Source organism: Engystomops pustulosus, chromosome 5 (genome assembly GCF_040894005.1).
Source record: "Engystomops pustulosus chromosome 5, aEngPut4.maternal, whole genome shotgun sequence".
Classification (NCBI taxonomy): Eukaryota; Metazoa; Chordata; class Amphibia; order Anura; family Leptodactylidae; genus Engystomops; species Engystomops pustulosus.
The window spans coordinates 13438890-13455104 of record NC_092415.1 but is presented as its reverse complement, the minus strand read 5'-3'; the positions used below and the strand labels follow the sequence as shown (position 1 = coordinate 13455104).

The 16215-nt window shown below is 45.7% G+C and overlaps 1 protein-coding gene across 5 annotated transcripts in view; it reads right to left on the bottom strand.

Annotated features, from left to right (window-relative positions):
• ASAP1 (ArfGAP with SH3 domain, ankyrin repeat and PH domain 1) overlaps positions 1 to 16215 on the bottom strand; it is a 160628-nt gene that overhangs the window by 1936 nt on the left and 142477 nt on the right. For 4 of the 5 annotated variants that reach the window (XM_072151179.1, XM_072151180.1, XM_072151182.1 and 1 more), the window contains 15 exons: positions 14105 to 14153; positions 13696 to 13859; positions 8684 to 8817; positions 8507 to 8598; positions 8244 to 8430; positions 7998 to 8083; positions 7242 to 7357; positions 6899 to 6966; positions 6185 to 6292; positions 5720 to 5948; positions 5130 to 5291; positions 3673 to 3742; positions 2385 to 2443; positions 1005 to 1519; positions 90 to 212 (listed from right to left, as the gene is read on the bottom strand). In XM_072151179.1, coding sequence (XP_072007280.1) covers positions 90 to 212; positions 1005 to 1519; positions 2385 to 2443; positions 3673 to 3742; positions 5130 to 5291; positions 5720 to 5948; positions 6185 to 6292; positions 6899 to 6966; positions 7242 to 7357; positions 7998 to 8083; positions 8244 to 8430; positions 8507 to 8598; positions 8684 to 8817; positions 13696 to 13859; positions 14105 to 14153 — 2162 coding nt within the window. The remainder of the gene's footprint in view (positions 1 to 89; positions 213 to 1004; positions 1520 to 2384; positions 2444 to 3672; positions 3743 to 5129; positions 5292 to 5719; positions 5949 to 6184; positions 6293 to 6898; positions 6967 to 7241; positions 7358 to 7997; positions 8084 to 8243; positions 8431 to 8506; positions 8599 to 8683; positions 8818 to 13695; positions 13860 to 14104; positions 14154 to 16215) is intronic. The other variant, XM_072151183.1, reaches the window with a different exon arrangement.

Below are 16215 nucleotides of genomic sequence, written 5' to 3'. Positions count from 1 at the left end.
GACCTCTATTTATCTGTAGAAGGTCCTCAAACAATCAAATAAAGTAAATCACAAGAGAGATACAGAGTATTTCCTTCCTGGACACTCACCCACCACTCATGGTCCTCCTCTCCGGTCACTATGATCACCTCCCCCTCCACGAATGTCAGCTCATCATCGTTGTCCGCTTGGCAATCGTATATCGTCTTCACTCTCTTCAACTTAGTTTTACCCTAAAATAAGAAAGAAGAGAGAGGATCCCATAAGTTGTGTCATACCCACTGCTCCAGCACCTGGCCACGTCCACCGTTATCAGAGACATCTCATCCTTACATGTTTTTCTGGTTTTAAATAAAAGTTATACAAAATACTTTGTTTCAATAACTCCCAATATCTGATTGTTGTCAGTCAATGAGATCATTAGTGACCATGTAGATTGGAGCCAGTATTGTCCCTGGAGAGAAGTGTAATCAGACCTTTGTGTATGTTACTAGTAGCAGCAGGACTAACATGTGCATTCCAGGATTGTAGCTGCTCCAAGTACACTGGAGGTGTGTCCTAACACTGCTTTTCTCTACGTGCCCTGAACTGCTCCACTCTGAGCGACTGTTCTAGTGTTCAGCCAGAAACCTGCTACTGCCTTTAGGGACCAAGGTGGGGCTCAATGCAGAGAGCACAGAGCACAGCAGTGTGAGGACACACCTCCAGTGTACTCAGTGAAGCTACAATTCTGGAATATAAATCCACTTTTTCACAGTCCTGCTGCTAATAACAACTAAATTACTGCATAACTAAATCTGCTGGATCCTTGTTAAAGGAGTCTTTCAAGACTGCTGGACAAGGGTGCCATGAGTGGAATCCCCAAAAGTCCGATATCGATGACCTATTTTAGGGATAGGTCATTGATTTCAAGATGTTCCAATCTTTAGCGGTTGAACTAAAGTATATTGGAATCATCAGATGCAATGATTTTTCTTTGATGTAAAACTAGAAAACCCCATCCAGATTCCTCCTTGGAGACTTACTGTGTTGATTTTCCTAGGAAGTGGCACCGGTGTTTCTGGAAGAGGAGGTGGACCGTCGCTGGAAGCCTCTGAGCCCTGTTTCTGGACCGGTGTATGGTCGGTCGGCTGGGAGTTCTGATGCACCTCGGCCGGCTGAGAATTCTGGTTGGCCTCTGGAGTCTGAGGTTTGGGGGCTGGCTCTGCTACCGGAGCCTTAGGCACCAGGTCCGCCAGGTTGGGTTTGGGTGGAAGATCCTTTAGTTGTGGCTTTGGAGGTAGGTCTCCGAGCTGTGGCTTGGGGGGCAGGTCTCCGAGCTGAGGTTTCGGGGGTAGTTCTCCAGGCTTTGGTGGTAGATCCCCCACGTGTGGCTTCTGCTGGAATTCAGAAGGTTGCGGTTTTGGAGGAAGATCGGCTAGCTGTGGCTTCTGGGGCAGGTCTCCCGCCTGCGGTGACTTCTGGAAGAGGTCTACTGATGGCTGCTGGTTGTATTTGTCCATAGAGAGATGATGAGTGGTGTCAATTTTCCGTAGAGCCACTTAAAAAGAGAGAGAAGGAGCGTTACGCTACAACACGAGGACCCTCCATCCAATACAACAATGGGGAGCTTCAGTCTCCACATATCAACTGCACAGAAATAGGAGAGTGCTATCCCATCAGTCCCATACAGGGGAGGGGGTAGGTTGTGCATGAAAATATTTTTTATTACAGTGCCTTGCAAAAGGATTATACTCAAGTATATTACTAGGAAAAGTAATTTTTCGGATGTTACAATACAACAATCACAACTCTTATGTGATGAAGTCATATGAGGACTTGGTTTTTGTGAGTCACCTTGTACTTTTCAGGGCGCATAAAGTTCTGAAGATATTATATATACACATATATACACAGGAAGTCCCCGGGTTACGTACAAAATAGGTTCCATAGGTTTGTTCTTAAGTTGAATTTGTATGCAAATCGAAACTGTATATTTTATAATTGTAGTTCTAGACAATTTTTTTTTTTTTTGGCCCCAGTGACAATTGGGGTTTCAAAATTTTTTTTGCTGTAATTGGACCAAGGATTATCCATAAATCTTCATTACAGACCCCGTACAGCTGATCACTGCAGTCTGGGACTATAGAAACATTCAGAGAGGGCAGAGGGGGCAGAGGGGTCCGTCTGTAACTATGCAATCAAATACTATTATTTCTAAATAATATAAATATGTTTATGCTATAGTTTAAGGGAAACAAATATAGTGTACAGATTTTTTTTTTCAAATTTATATAGTATTTTTTTTTTCTAGTAACTCCCCCCCCCCCCCACATTTTATTTCATACATTAAGTAACAGCGCAGTCCCACAATGGTACCTGACATGCAGTACTTTAGTTCCTGGGAGCAGCAGGTTATGACTTACCTTTTTGAGGTAGTTTTGGCAAAACTCTGGGCCCTAATGTAGTTTTTGTAGTTCCGGTGCTAAGATAATGGGGGCAAAAAACAAACAAAAAAAATTAGCAAAACAAAAATAATCCATCATCTTAAATTACAATGAAATTATAACAAATAGAGATATAAAGATATCAAATGTAAAGAGATTTGTATCAGTCGCCAGTGATCTTTCAGACAGAGAAATTGAATTTATTATGTTTTTTTATTATTTAAATCTAATTTTTTAAAAAAATTAACAAAAACAAACATTTATAGTGTTGGCTTTTATTCCTTTTTTATAGGAATGGAGCTGCCATATTGGATATACCCGAGTAAATTACTTTGTGGCAGCTGCAAATGTTGGGAGTTACTGTGCAAATAGAGAGGCACAGCACATAACAGCTAGCCTATGGAGCGTCCTCTAGTGGACATACCTGCTAGCCTATGGAGCGCCCTCTAGTGGGCACAACTGCTAGTCTATGGAGCGTCCTCTAGTGGACATAACAGCTAGCCTATGGAGCGCCCTCTAGTGGACATAACAGCTAGCCTATGGAGTGTCCTCTAGTGGATATACCTGCTAGCCTATGGAGCGTCCTCTAGTGGGCACAACTGCTAGTCTATGGAGCGTCCTCTAGTGGACATAACAGCTAGCCTATGGAGCGCCCTCTAGTGGACATAACAGCTAGCCTATGGAGTGTCCTCTAGTATACATACCTGCTAGCCTATGGAGCGTCCTCTAGTGGACATACCTACTAGCCTATGGAGCGTCCTGTAGTGGACATACCAGCTAGCCTATGGAGCACCCTCTAGTGGGCACAACTGCTAGTCTATGGAGCACCCACTAAAGGACATAACTGCTAGCCTATGGAGCGCCCTCTAGTGGACACAACTGCTAGTCTATGGAGCACCCACTAAAGGACATAACTGCTAGCCTATGGAGCGCCCTCTAGTGGACACAACTGCTAGTCTATGGAGCACCCACTAAAGGACATAACTGCTAGCCTATGGAGCGCCCTCTAGTGGACACAACTGCTAGTCTATGGAGCACCCACTAAAGGACATAACTGCTAGCCTATGGAGCGCCCTCTAGTGGACACAACTGCTAGTCTATGGAGCACCCACTAAAGGACATAACGGCTAGCCTATGGAGCACCCTCTAGTGGACATACCTGCTAGCCTATGGAGCACCCACTAGAGGACATAACGGCTAGCCTATCGAGCGTCCTCTAGTGGACAATGTGAAAGTAATGATAAATCTCCATCAGGTCCTTCCTTACCTGGCGGAGTGAGTCAGTCTCTCAAACTTGTTCAGAGATCTCTCCCCTGGGCTGTGGCCTGTATCATTCCCTGGAGGGAGAAATCACAGACACGTGAATAGGACGCGGCGTCCCGGGTCCCATCACTCAGATACTGGGGTCACATCAACACCCAAGAAGAATCGGAGCAGAACACTCAGAGAAGGGAAAACAGTAAGAAGCTAAAGTGAAGCAGAAATCTACGAAGAAGTGACGGCAGATTCTCATATTGAACCCCACAATGGATCTCATACCGTAATATATGACCAAGCTGCAGTTTACAGTATGGCCACTAGGGGTCAATGGTGCCCAAAAGATACATGGTTTATATTGTATCAAAGTCTATTGTATCCAATGTAGCAAACTTCCGGTGGAACACTACAACAGTCACTCAGAGTAGAGGAGGGGGTGTGGAACACATCAGTACAGTGAGCTAAGAGCACAGCAGTGTGAGGACGCTTGGAAAAGCTCAAATCGAAAAATGGAAATCAATATTTCACAGTGCTGCTTCTACTAATAACATACACTGTGATTACACAGCTCTCCAGGGACAATAACTAGTCTGCATTTCATCGCTGAGAGCTAAAAGCACAGCTGTGTGAACACAATATTATCACGTCCCCATCCCTTTAAGGGTCTGGTCACACGTTGCATTTTGGTTAACCCATGCATTAACAAAACAAACGCAAATACATTGTTAACGCATGCATTAACATCACGTTTACATTGAGTGTTTTGTAAACGCAAATGTTAACAGTAATGTAATTAGGCAAATCACCTCTCCTCTGCTGTTGTAATGCGTTTCAAAATGCAACCAAAACGCACCGTGTGACTGCGCCCTAAGTGTTAGTGACTGTGACCTCCGCCGTTCTGGTTCTGTAGCTGATGTCAAACTACAACTCCCAGCATGCTGTGGATAAACTTCTGCTGCAGCAGAAAAAAACATGTGTTATAATGGAGGAATTTCTGGTTTGGAAAGATAATTTGCATATCTAATTTCTCATAATGCACAGCACATTAAACGTCCGCTGGATCTCCCCAATGGACACCCATAACCTCTAGCTAGGTAAAGTTTTTTCCTTTTATTTTAAAGGTAGACCATGTGACTGTTATTGGGAACCTCACAGAGGGGGTCTCACTCAGTGTGGTGGGGGGGCTATGCATGTCTCCCTGATCTACAAGGGTTGCATATTTATCATATAGGTAGGGGCCTATTTGCCCAAAGGACTCTGAGTTGCAGGCCCGGTCTCTTCTATGTATGACGTTGTGAGACCACCATGACAAGACCCCCACGGTCCCCATAGGACTCTAGAAGCAGCAGGTGGATATGCAGGAAAGTAAGAAGTGACAGGTATCCTTAGGAGTTGGAAGTAAAGTTGAGAGCAGAGACACAAGGTCTGGAGAAGAGGACGGTCCATCACCTTCATTTCACAACTCACCCCAGGACACCGAGCCCTTACTGTGAGGTAGCGGGCTTGGCGGATCAGAGAGAGTTCGTTTGTGTCCGGGGGGCGGGGGAGGAGCTTTCTTCTTGGATAAAGTGGAGCTGCCGCTAGGGGACTGGGTGCTTACAGGGAGGGCGAGCGTAGAACCGGGTGCAACTGGAAAAGCACACACAAAAATCTTACTAATAATATTCCATCACATCATTTTTGAGAGCTGCGTGTGACAGCACCACCGTCCTCGTGTCAGTTCCACACAATAAGTAAACTGCAAAAGTTCTATTCACTGAAAGCAATCCTCGACAGTCACAAGGACCAAAAATTTAAATAAATTGTATTCCTCATCAGTTTCAAGGTCTCTGCTTGCTGTCAGTGAAGGCCTGTGGGTTTGTCATCATGTAAAAATCAGTACAGGGAAAAGTGATCATTCTTTTGCTGCTCGATTCTGGCCACGGAATGTTGACAACACTGATACATTGTAGCAAACCAGCAGTTGTTTCCATTTACATAAGTAGATTGGAATTCTCAATCTTTCCATGATATAAGTTATACCCTCTTAGCGTGGAGACTGCCATACATGAACCTACCTTTGCCAGCATTCCTGGGGGGCAGCGGAGGGCCGTCTGTGATTGGGGAGGTGGGGGAGTCCGTGCTGGTGGACATGAAGATCTGGTTGGTGAAGGCTCCATAGGACAACCTCTGTTTATCCCGCGGAGTGCTGAAGCCCGGCAGGGACAGCTTGTCCTGGGGGGAGATACTGGACGAGTGGCAGAAGCTCTGGGGTCTCGGGGAACGCTCCTTCTTGATTGGACTTGGCTTTTTTTTTTTAATTAAAAAAAAAAAGGGAAACAATTTTAACATGGGTTTATAGTCAGGTGCATGGACATGATGGCAGGACTGACTTGAGTGAATGAATCAGAGCTGCAATACCAGCCACAGCCACTATGCAATGTTTGGCACTGTGCGCGGTGACCTGGGAAAAGGTGATAGCACAAAGATATGTGCATCCTGTGCGTCTGTGAAGTTCCAGCAATCAGATATTTTCTAGTCACCTTATCGTCCAAGTCGTCGTCACTCTCGTCAATCTCCTCCAGCCGCAGGTTCCAGTCGTACTCCACGTGGATATGTGGGTTCAGTTTCCCCGCCACGGCTTGAGAAAGCTGGAAACATGAAATTCAGAGGGAAATTAATCTCCCGCAGGACTCTCATATGGATACAACATGCACCCCTAGTAATTAGAGGGAACCTGTCAGCAGATATGACCATGCAGACTGCAGCCGGTGTTATGGATTGTCCCTGGAGAGATGTGTAATCAGACCTTTGTGTAAGTTCAGATGTGCCTCCAGATTCCTGACTGACATGCTTTCTCTTCGGGCGAGTTCTACTCAGCTCAGCTACATCATTCACTGCTCCCACAGGCATTAAACACTGGCTGTGTGTGTCTGGCAGAAAAGACATCAGCTCCCTAATTTACCTCCCTCAGGAATTCTCTTCTCACACATAAAGCTTCTCTCTCACCCCTGAAGGTGGAGGAATGAGGGAGATGATATCTCTTCAGCCAGCCCCACACAGCCCCTGGGTAGAATGATCCGAGTCAATTTTACAAAAGAACTGCTCCTCCCAGGCATGGGGAGGAACAATATAGGGATAGTTGCACTGCTGTTTAATACAAATTTTCAAAGATATGTTTATTTAGTGTGGATTAGTTTATCTGACAGGTTCCCTCTAAGGAGAGACCCTGGTAATGGGGCCACGTTTGCACTCACCAGCTCCTCGCACTGCGCTGCCTTTAACCTCTTCGCCATGTCGTATGCGGTCTCACCGAGCTGATTCACTATGAGAGGAGGTAAAAGGTTATACATCAATCTAGAGTATGAGGTGGGCGATGGGGACACTATGAATGAGTTATTAGGGTAAGTTCATTCTGTGTTGTTATAGGGAGTGCCCTGTCCCCCTATAACACCCCCTATACCCATGTATATGAATAGAGCTGGGGGTGATGCCTTTTGGCTGTGTGAGATCTCAGTGTCCTATCTATACAGCATTACGCACTGTGATTACTGCAGCTTTGGTTGTGAGTGGAGTATAATCCATTTGCTCCCTTCTCACCCAGATCAATAGATGGTTTCCCCCTCAGAAGCAGTTTTAAACATTCAGGCTTGTTATATATACAGCAGTAGTGCAGCGCCGTGTTGCCTTTTCCTGTCGGCTTGTCTAAATTTCCACTGCGGATAGAAAGAAGAGGAGTCAATGGACAACGTATGAAGCCAACACAGGCACGGAATGAGATATCAGTGGTTGTTCCTGCCCCAAAACATTGTAACAAGATTAGCACAGCAAAGACAATTGTGCTGCTGATGTGGATAGTTTATGACAGATTAGATACAACTGTAGCAAACCAGCAGCTGTGAGAAGTAAGAGGACTATAAAGGTTTCTGAGCAACATCAAACTTAGAAATTCACTTGAAAGGAGATCTACCACCAGGATGAAGGACTGCATGCAAATGAGCCCGAGGGGCTCCAGGTTCCATTAACACCTATGGAGCCTGGAGCACCTCAGGCTCATTTGCATACAGTCCTTCATCTTGGTGGTAGATGCCCTTTAAATTCCTATTACTAAAAGGGGTCCAGAACAGCTACAAATAAAAGCCATTATCCTGGAGGACAATGTGGGAAAAAATGCAACGCCACCAGATGGGGAAATGAGGCATTACACATTTCTCATTGCCTTCAAATATCAGTGTAATGCCTCATTTCCCCATGTAGTGGCGCTGTCACGAAAGTGAACACTCATTGACATCTTCCCCCACAGATTAGGGTTTATAGCAAATCAGTAATTAATAAAGATAATGAAATAATTCTCACCAGTTTTGTACTAAGAAGTCAACTAAGGGAAGGGACGTGTGGTCGGCAGTGCGCACTGCAAAGTGAAGGGCGGTTTCACCGGGCTCCTGCAAAGCACAACAAGAGACGTGTACATGATGCACAATATCACCCTTGTAGTTTAAAAATGGAAGTTTTTGAATTTCATTGATCCTCAGGGGAGGGACTAAACAAAGACACACCCCTTCTTGAATTTAATCCACTAATCATATCCCTCATCGTCCATACCTGCCCTGATTCTAACAGTGGTTCCAGGATCTCGACTCCTTCTGCATAGACTTGGATTAGTGCAAGTAAGTCTCTAGACTTCACAGCCTCCAGCAGCTCGCCCTGCTTCTCCGCCCCCGAGGAGCACAACCTGCGGCAGAACTTATGCTCTATGTATTTGGCTGTGATGTATTCCTTACGTGCAGTCCTGTGGGAGGAGGAGGTTGTATATAAATACAGATCACTATTATTAGTTTCCTCTCATCTAGTCGTTCGCTACTTACATATCACTGGAAGGAGAAGGTTTGGGTGATGGGGAAGGTAGGTTCCCTTCCATAATTTCATTGAAGCTATTGTTTCCTACATTCTTGGCCAGCTGTGAGACAGCACAACGTGAGCGACGAGGATAAAAGATACCATAAAGGCACAAGAGATCCCTCCACCAATCACCAAACACTCACCAAGAGTTCAGAAGTTCCTAACTTGTCCAGCTCCAGAGACTGGATCCTAGAGATGTGAACCCCCATCTCCCTATGGATGCCGGAGCACTCTATACAGGTCAGGATTCCTAGGTTGGTGGACAGCCAGGTGGGATCTGTAGGAAGGAATACAAAGGATTGTGTAAAAAAGAAGTCACATGGCATGGATATAATATAGTGACATGATTAAAGGGAATGTGTCCAAATGGAATTCTATTCCAGGATTGTAGCTTCTCCAAGTGTGTGTCCTCACACTGCTGTGCTCTCTACACCCAGTGCTCATTACTGTGCCTGGATTGATGCATAATCATACCTTTGTGTATGTTGTTAGTAGCAGCAGGACTGTGATATATGGATTTATATTCCAGGATTGTAGCTACTCCAAGTGCACTGGGGGAGTGTCCTCACACTGCTGTGCTCTCTACAGTCAGTGTTCATTACTGTCCCTGGATTGATGCATAATCATACCTTCGTGTATGTTGTTAGTAGCAGCAGGACTGTGATATATCGATTTAAATTCCAGGATTGTAGCTACTCCAAGTGCACTGGGGGAGTGTCCTCACACTGCTGTGCTCTCTACAGTCAGTGTTCATTACTGTCCCTGAATTGATGCATAATCATAGCTTTGTGTATGTTGTTAGTAGCAGAGGGAAATATGGATTTATATTCCAGGATCGTAGCTTCTCAATCATGTCTTCACACTTCTGTGCTCTGTGCTCTCTGCAATGAACTACCCCACGGTTCCTACAAATCTGTAGCAGGCTTCTGATTGAGTACTACAGTAGTTGGAAAGCAATGGCGAAGCTGTGAAGAAACTTAATGCACACTGTAAAGAGCACAGCAGTATGAGGACACACCTACAATCCTGGAATATAAATCCATTTTCACAGTCCTGCTGCTACTAACAACATACAAAATACCTAACACTGGCTGCAGAGAATACATACCACAGCAGTGTGAGGACATGCCCCCCATTGCACTTGGAGAAGCTACAATACTGGAACATAAATCCATTTTCACCATACACATACAAAGGTTTGATCACTCTTCTCTCCAGGGACAATACATAAAACTGTCTGCAGAAAGCACAGCAGTGTGAAGACCCAACCTCAGAGAACTGTGAGAAGCTACAATCCTGGGATATAAATCCATATATCACAGTCCTGCTGCTACTACCAATCTACAAGAAAAGTCCGATTACCAAACTCTCCAGGGAAAATACATAACACTGGCTGCAGTTGTCATGGTCACGGCTGCTGACAGATTCTCTTTAAAACATTGTTACATAAAACTTGTTACGGAAAACATAGATTCTATTTCCCCCTATCAGCACCGCACCTGTGCACAGGTTGTGTGTGGTATTGCAGTTGACTCTACAGACTGTAATGAAGCTGCGCTGTATTACCAGAAAGAACGTGTAGCACGCAATACCGTAAACGCCCAATGACTGCGTCTGTGGGTGACGGCTGCATGATAATCCTTCTCTCCTGACTATTCCTTATGCTGGAAGTCTACACAGACTCTCATGTGAACTGGTGCTTATAAACAAATAGCAATGTAAGAAAGCAGAGCTGTAGTGTAAAGCATGGAGGAGAGAATCCTACTAGATTACTACTTTCTCTGCAGTACCACACTGCACACGAGTCAGTCACGTCTCCCCTCCGCCAGTATTTCTGTACTGACCCTCCAACAATTCTTAGAAATCAATAGAAGAGTAGGGGGGGGGGGGGGGGAGGGTCTTCTGCAAATCCCAAAACTCCGCAGACACTGCAGAAAGGTCACACATTTGGTAAATAATAACAGTCACTGACACCTTCATCCAGCAGGTGGCAGCACATACAAAGCTAAAATAATATTGGGAGCTCCACAAATGCAAAAATAGATACAAGAGGAGGGGAACGTCATCATATGTACAGTCATCATATCCGGGATCAGGGGGTCCGACTGCTGTGACCCCATTGATAAGAAACTTAGGACAACTACTGCTGAGTGGCCTGGCCACCCCCATGTATCCCCCCCATAATACCGCCTTTACATCACATTTAGGCTACATTCACACCACAGTATGGGGGACGTATATGCGGCCGATATACATCCCCCATACACTTCTATGGGCTCACGGCGCCCTACGGGACATGTCCTATCTTTTCCCGTATTACGGCGCCGCGGCCATATATCGCTATGGAGAGGGGCGGGGGTGAGCTGTGCTCACCTCCTCCTCCTCTCCCCTTGCTGCCGTGTGACCGCCGTGCTACGGTGCGGCAGGCTCACGGCAGTGTGAATGTAGCCTTTACATCCCATGTAACCCTGCATAATACCGCCTTTACATCCCATGTAACCCTGCATAATACCGCCTTTACATCCCATGTAACCCCGCATAATACCGCCTTTACATCCCATGTAACCCCGCATAATACCGCCTTTACATCCCATGTAACCCTGCATAATACCGCCTTTACATCCCATGTAACCCTGCATAATACCGCCTTTACATCCCATGTAACCCTGCATAATACCGCCTTTACATCCCATGTAACCCTGCATAATACCGCCTTTACATCCCATGTAACCCTGCATAATACCGCCTTTACATCCCATGTAACCCTGCATAATACCGCCTTTACATCCCATGTAACCCTGCATAATACCGCCTTTACATCCCATGTAACCCCGCATAATATCGCCTTTACATCCCATGTAACCCCGCATAATACCGCCTTTACATCCCACGTAACCCTGCATAATACCGCCTTTACATCCCATGTAACCCTGCATAATACCGCCTTTACATCCCATGTAACCCCGCATAATACCGCCTTTACATCCCATGTAACCCCGCATAATACCGCCTTTACATCCCATGTAACCCCGCATAATACCGCCTTTACATCCCATGTAACCCCGCATAATACCGCCTTTACATCCCATGTAACCCTGCATAATACCGCCTTTACATCCCATGTAACCCTGCATAATACCGCCTTTACATCCCATGTAACCCTGCATAATACCGCCTTTACATCCCATGTAACCCCGCATAATACCGCCTTTACATCCCATGTAACCCCGCATAATACCACCTTTACATCCCATGTAACCCCGCATAATACCGCCTTTACATCCCATGTAACCCTGCATAATACCGCCTTTACATGCCATGTAACCCTGCATAATACCGCCTTTACATCCCATGTAACCCTGCATAATACCGCCTTTACACCCCATGTAACCCTGCATAGTACCGCCTTTACACCCAATGTAACCCCGCATAATACCGCCTTTACATCCCATGTATCCCCTCCATAATACCGCCTTTACATCCCATGTATCCCCTCCATAATACCGCCTTTACATCCCATGTATCCCCCCCATAATACCGCCTTTACATCCCATGTATCCCCCCCATAATACCGCCTTTACATCCCATGTATCCCCTCCATAATACCGCCTTTACATCCCATGTATCCCCCCCATAATACCGCCTTTACATTCTATCTAATCCCACATAATTTCGCCTTTATAAAAGACTGGACTCCCCTTTTAACCCGCTATAATACTGCCTCCACATAATCTCCCCATTACTTTGCCCGTATAACTATTTGCTAGGTGGAAGCAGTGATGTGTCTGTTTCCATGGTCTATGGCTTCCATAGGGATAGCTCTGCCCGTAGTATATTTTAAGCTGGGATAATTACATTCATTATGGTTATTATAGTACTAAGCGGTAGAAAATTACACCGCCACGGAAAAGAATGAACGCTATGGTTACATATTTATGTAACACTCTAATTATCTTCAAACAACATCCTTTCATATAGAGGAGAACGTGATAATAATACGGGGGCTCAGACGCTATAGGGTGACCACCGGGTCACACGGGCAGATCCCAAAGTAAACAGGGAAAGGGATACAGGGAAGCTGTCCTGCTCATGCACAGTGATTGATAGTGAATCCTGATTACTCCGACCACAAAGTGATTGACAGTGAGAGTCCTGATTATTTCGCCCACAGTGATTGACAGTGAGAGTCCTGATTACTCCGCCCACACACAGTGATTGGCAGTGAGAGTCCTGATTATTTCGCCCACACACAGTGATTGACAGTGAGAGTCCTGATTACTCCACTCACACAGTGATTGACAGTGAGAGTCCTGATTACTCTGCCCACACACAGTGATTGACAGTGAGAGTCCTGATTACTCTGCCCACACACAGTGATTGACAGTGAGAGTACTGATTACTCCACTCACACAGTGATTGACAGTGAGAGTCCTGATTACTCCGCCCACATACAGTGATTGATAGTGAATCCTGATTACTCCACCCACACAGTGATTGACAGTGAGAGTCCTGATTACTCTGCCCACACACAGTGATTGACAGTGAGAGTCCTGATTACTACGCCCACACACAGTGACTGACAGTGAGAGTCCTGATTACTCCGCCCACACACAGTGATTGCCAGTGAGAGTCCAGATTACCCCGCCCACACACAGTGATTGACAGTGAGAGTCCTGATTACTCTGCCCACACACAGTGATTGCCAGTGAGAGTCCAGATTACCCCGCCCACACACATTGATTGACAGTGAGAGTCCTGATTACTCTGCCCACACACAGTGATTGCCAGTGAGAGTCCAGATTACCCCGCCCACACACATTGATTGACAGTGAGAGTCCTGATTACTCCGCTCACACACAGTGATTGACAGTGAGAGTCCTGATTACTCTGCCAACACACAGTGATAGACAGTGAGAGTCCTGATTACTCCTCCCACACACAGTGATTGACAGTGAGAATCCTGATTACTCTGCCCACACACAGTGATTGACAGTGAGAGTCCTGATTACTCCACCCACCCACAGTAATTGGCATACAGTGATTGTCATTTAAAGAATTCATTTCTTGCTTCCCTGTGCCACCACTAGAGGGTGCTCACAGTATGTATATGATTCCTGGTCTAATACTATGTGTATTATAGGGGTATTACAGGTACCTGATGATCCGCAGTCACAGCAGGCCTCGTTCCCCGGTGTCTTCTGGACGTCCTCTATGATTGCTTTCGTCAGGTCCTCCAGGCTGCTCTCTCCAGTGCTCTGACCATCGTGGAAGGCCATGTTCAGCGCTTCTTCTTTGCTGTTTGTTAAAACCGATATCCATCTGTAAAGAGAGAGGAAAAAAGTGTGCAGAACTTCTCACAGCTACAGACTCTCTTCATTTACCTCCTTTACAAATGCTGCAGATGCAGATATCTTTCTCCTGCTGTAATCATTTGTTACAATGTATCAGCGCAGTGCAAGCATTGGCTACATTGTTCACAACTGAGTTTTTTTTTTGAGGATTTTTCTTTTTGTTTCCATCTCTGCAGTCACAGTAGATTTCAGAAAATGTGTCCAGAGACTTACGCTATGTAATCCTGCTCATCTTCAGCCTGAAAGTGGTAAGTTCTGTTATCTGAAAGATAAAGGAATATTATTTACTGACCTATCCAGATATCCAGAGTCAGACAATACTAGTCTACCATTACACCCTGCACGGGTATGTACATGTACCTATACATGCAACACTGTGAATAGATAACCAGAAATGCATATACTGTAAGCTCTTGTGTCACCCCTCATCCTCATAGACTGTAAGCTCTTGTGTCACCCCCTCATCCTCATAGACTGTAAGCTCTTGTGTCACCCCCTCATCCTCATAGACTGTAAGCTCTTGTGTCACCCCCTCATCCTCATAGACTGTAAGCTCTTGTGTCACCCCCTCATCCTCATAGACTGTAAGCTCTTGTGTCACCCCCTCATCCTCATAGACTGTAAGCTCTTGTGTCACCCCCTCATCCTCATAGACTGTAAGCTCTTGTGTCACCCCCTCATCCTCATAGACTGTAAGCTCTTGTGTCACCCCCTCATCCTCATAGACTGTAAGCTCTTGTGTCATCCCTCATCCTCATAGACTGTAAGCTCTTGTGTCTTCCCCTCATCCTCATAGACTGTAAGCTCTTGTGTCACCCCTCATCCTTATAGACTGTAAGCTCTTGTGTCACCCCCTCATCCTTATAGACTGTAAGTTCTTGTGTCTCCCTTCATCCTCATAGACTGTAAGCTATTGTGTCACTCCTTATCCTCATAGACTGTAAGCTCTTGTGTCTCCCCCTCATCCTCATAGGCTGTAAGCTCTTGTGTCCCACCCTCATCCTCATACACTGTTAGCTCTTGTGTCACCCCCTCATCCTCATAGACTGTAAGCTCTTGTGTCATCCCTCATCCTCATAGACTGTAAGCTCTTGTGTCTTCCCCTCATCCTCATAGACTGTAAGCTCTTGTGTCTTCCCCTCATCCTCAAAGACTGTAAGCTCTTGTGTCACCCCCTCATCCTTATAGACTGTAAGTTCTTGTGTCTCCCTTCATCCTCATAGACTGTAAGCTATTGTGTCACTCCTCATCCTCATAGACTGTAAGCTCTTGTGTCTCCCCCTCATCCTCATAGGCTGTAAGCTCTTGTGTCACCTCCTCATCCTCATAGGCTGTAAGCTCTTGTGTCACCCCTTCATCCTCATAGACTGTAAGCTCTTGTGTCACCTCTTCATCCTCATAGACTGTAAGCTCTTGTGTCACCTCCTCATCCTCATAGACTGTAAGCTCTTGTGTCACCTCTTCATCCTCATAGACTGTAAGCTCTTGTGTCACCTCTTCATCCTCATAGACTGTAAGCTCTTGTGTCACCTCTTCATCCTCATAGACTGTAAGCTCTTGTGTCACCTCCTCATCCTCATAGGCTGTAAGCTCTTGTGTCACCCCCTCATCCTCATAGACTGTAAGCTCTTGTGTCACCCCCATCATCCTCATAGACTGTAAGCTCTTGTGTCACCTCCTCATCCTCATAGACTGTAAGCTCTTGTGTCACCCCCTCATCCTCATAGACTGTAAGCTCTTGTGTCACCTCCTCATCCTCATAGACTGTAAGCTCTTGTGTCACCCCTCCTCCTCATAGACTGTAAGCTCTTGTGTCACCTCCTCATAAACTGTAAGCTCTTGTGTCACCTCTTCATTCTCATAGACTGTAAGCTCTTGTGTCACCCCCTCATCCTCATAGACTGTAAGCTCTTGTGTCACCCCCTCATCCTCATAGACTGTAAGCTCTTGTGTTACCCCCTCATCCTCATAGACTGTAAGCTCTTGTGTCACTCCCTCATCCTCATAGACTGTAAGCTCTTGTGTCACCCCCTCATCCTCATAGACTGTAAGCTCTTGTGTTACCCCCTCATCCTCATAGACTGTAAGCTCTTGTGTCACCCCCTCATCCTCATAGACTGTAAGCTCTTGTGTCACCTCTTCATTCTCATAGACTGTAAGCTCTTGTGTCACCCCCTCATCCTCATAGACTGTAAGCTCTTGTGTCACCCCCTCATCCTCATAGACTGTAGCAGAATAGTGAGTGCAGCTCTGGGGTATAATACAGGATGTAACTCAGGCATTTATAAAGTTCCTTAACTTTTTCGGTCTAGTCTGATGCAGTC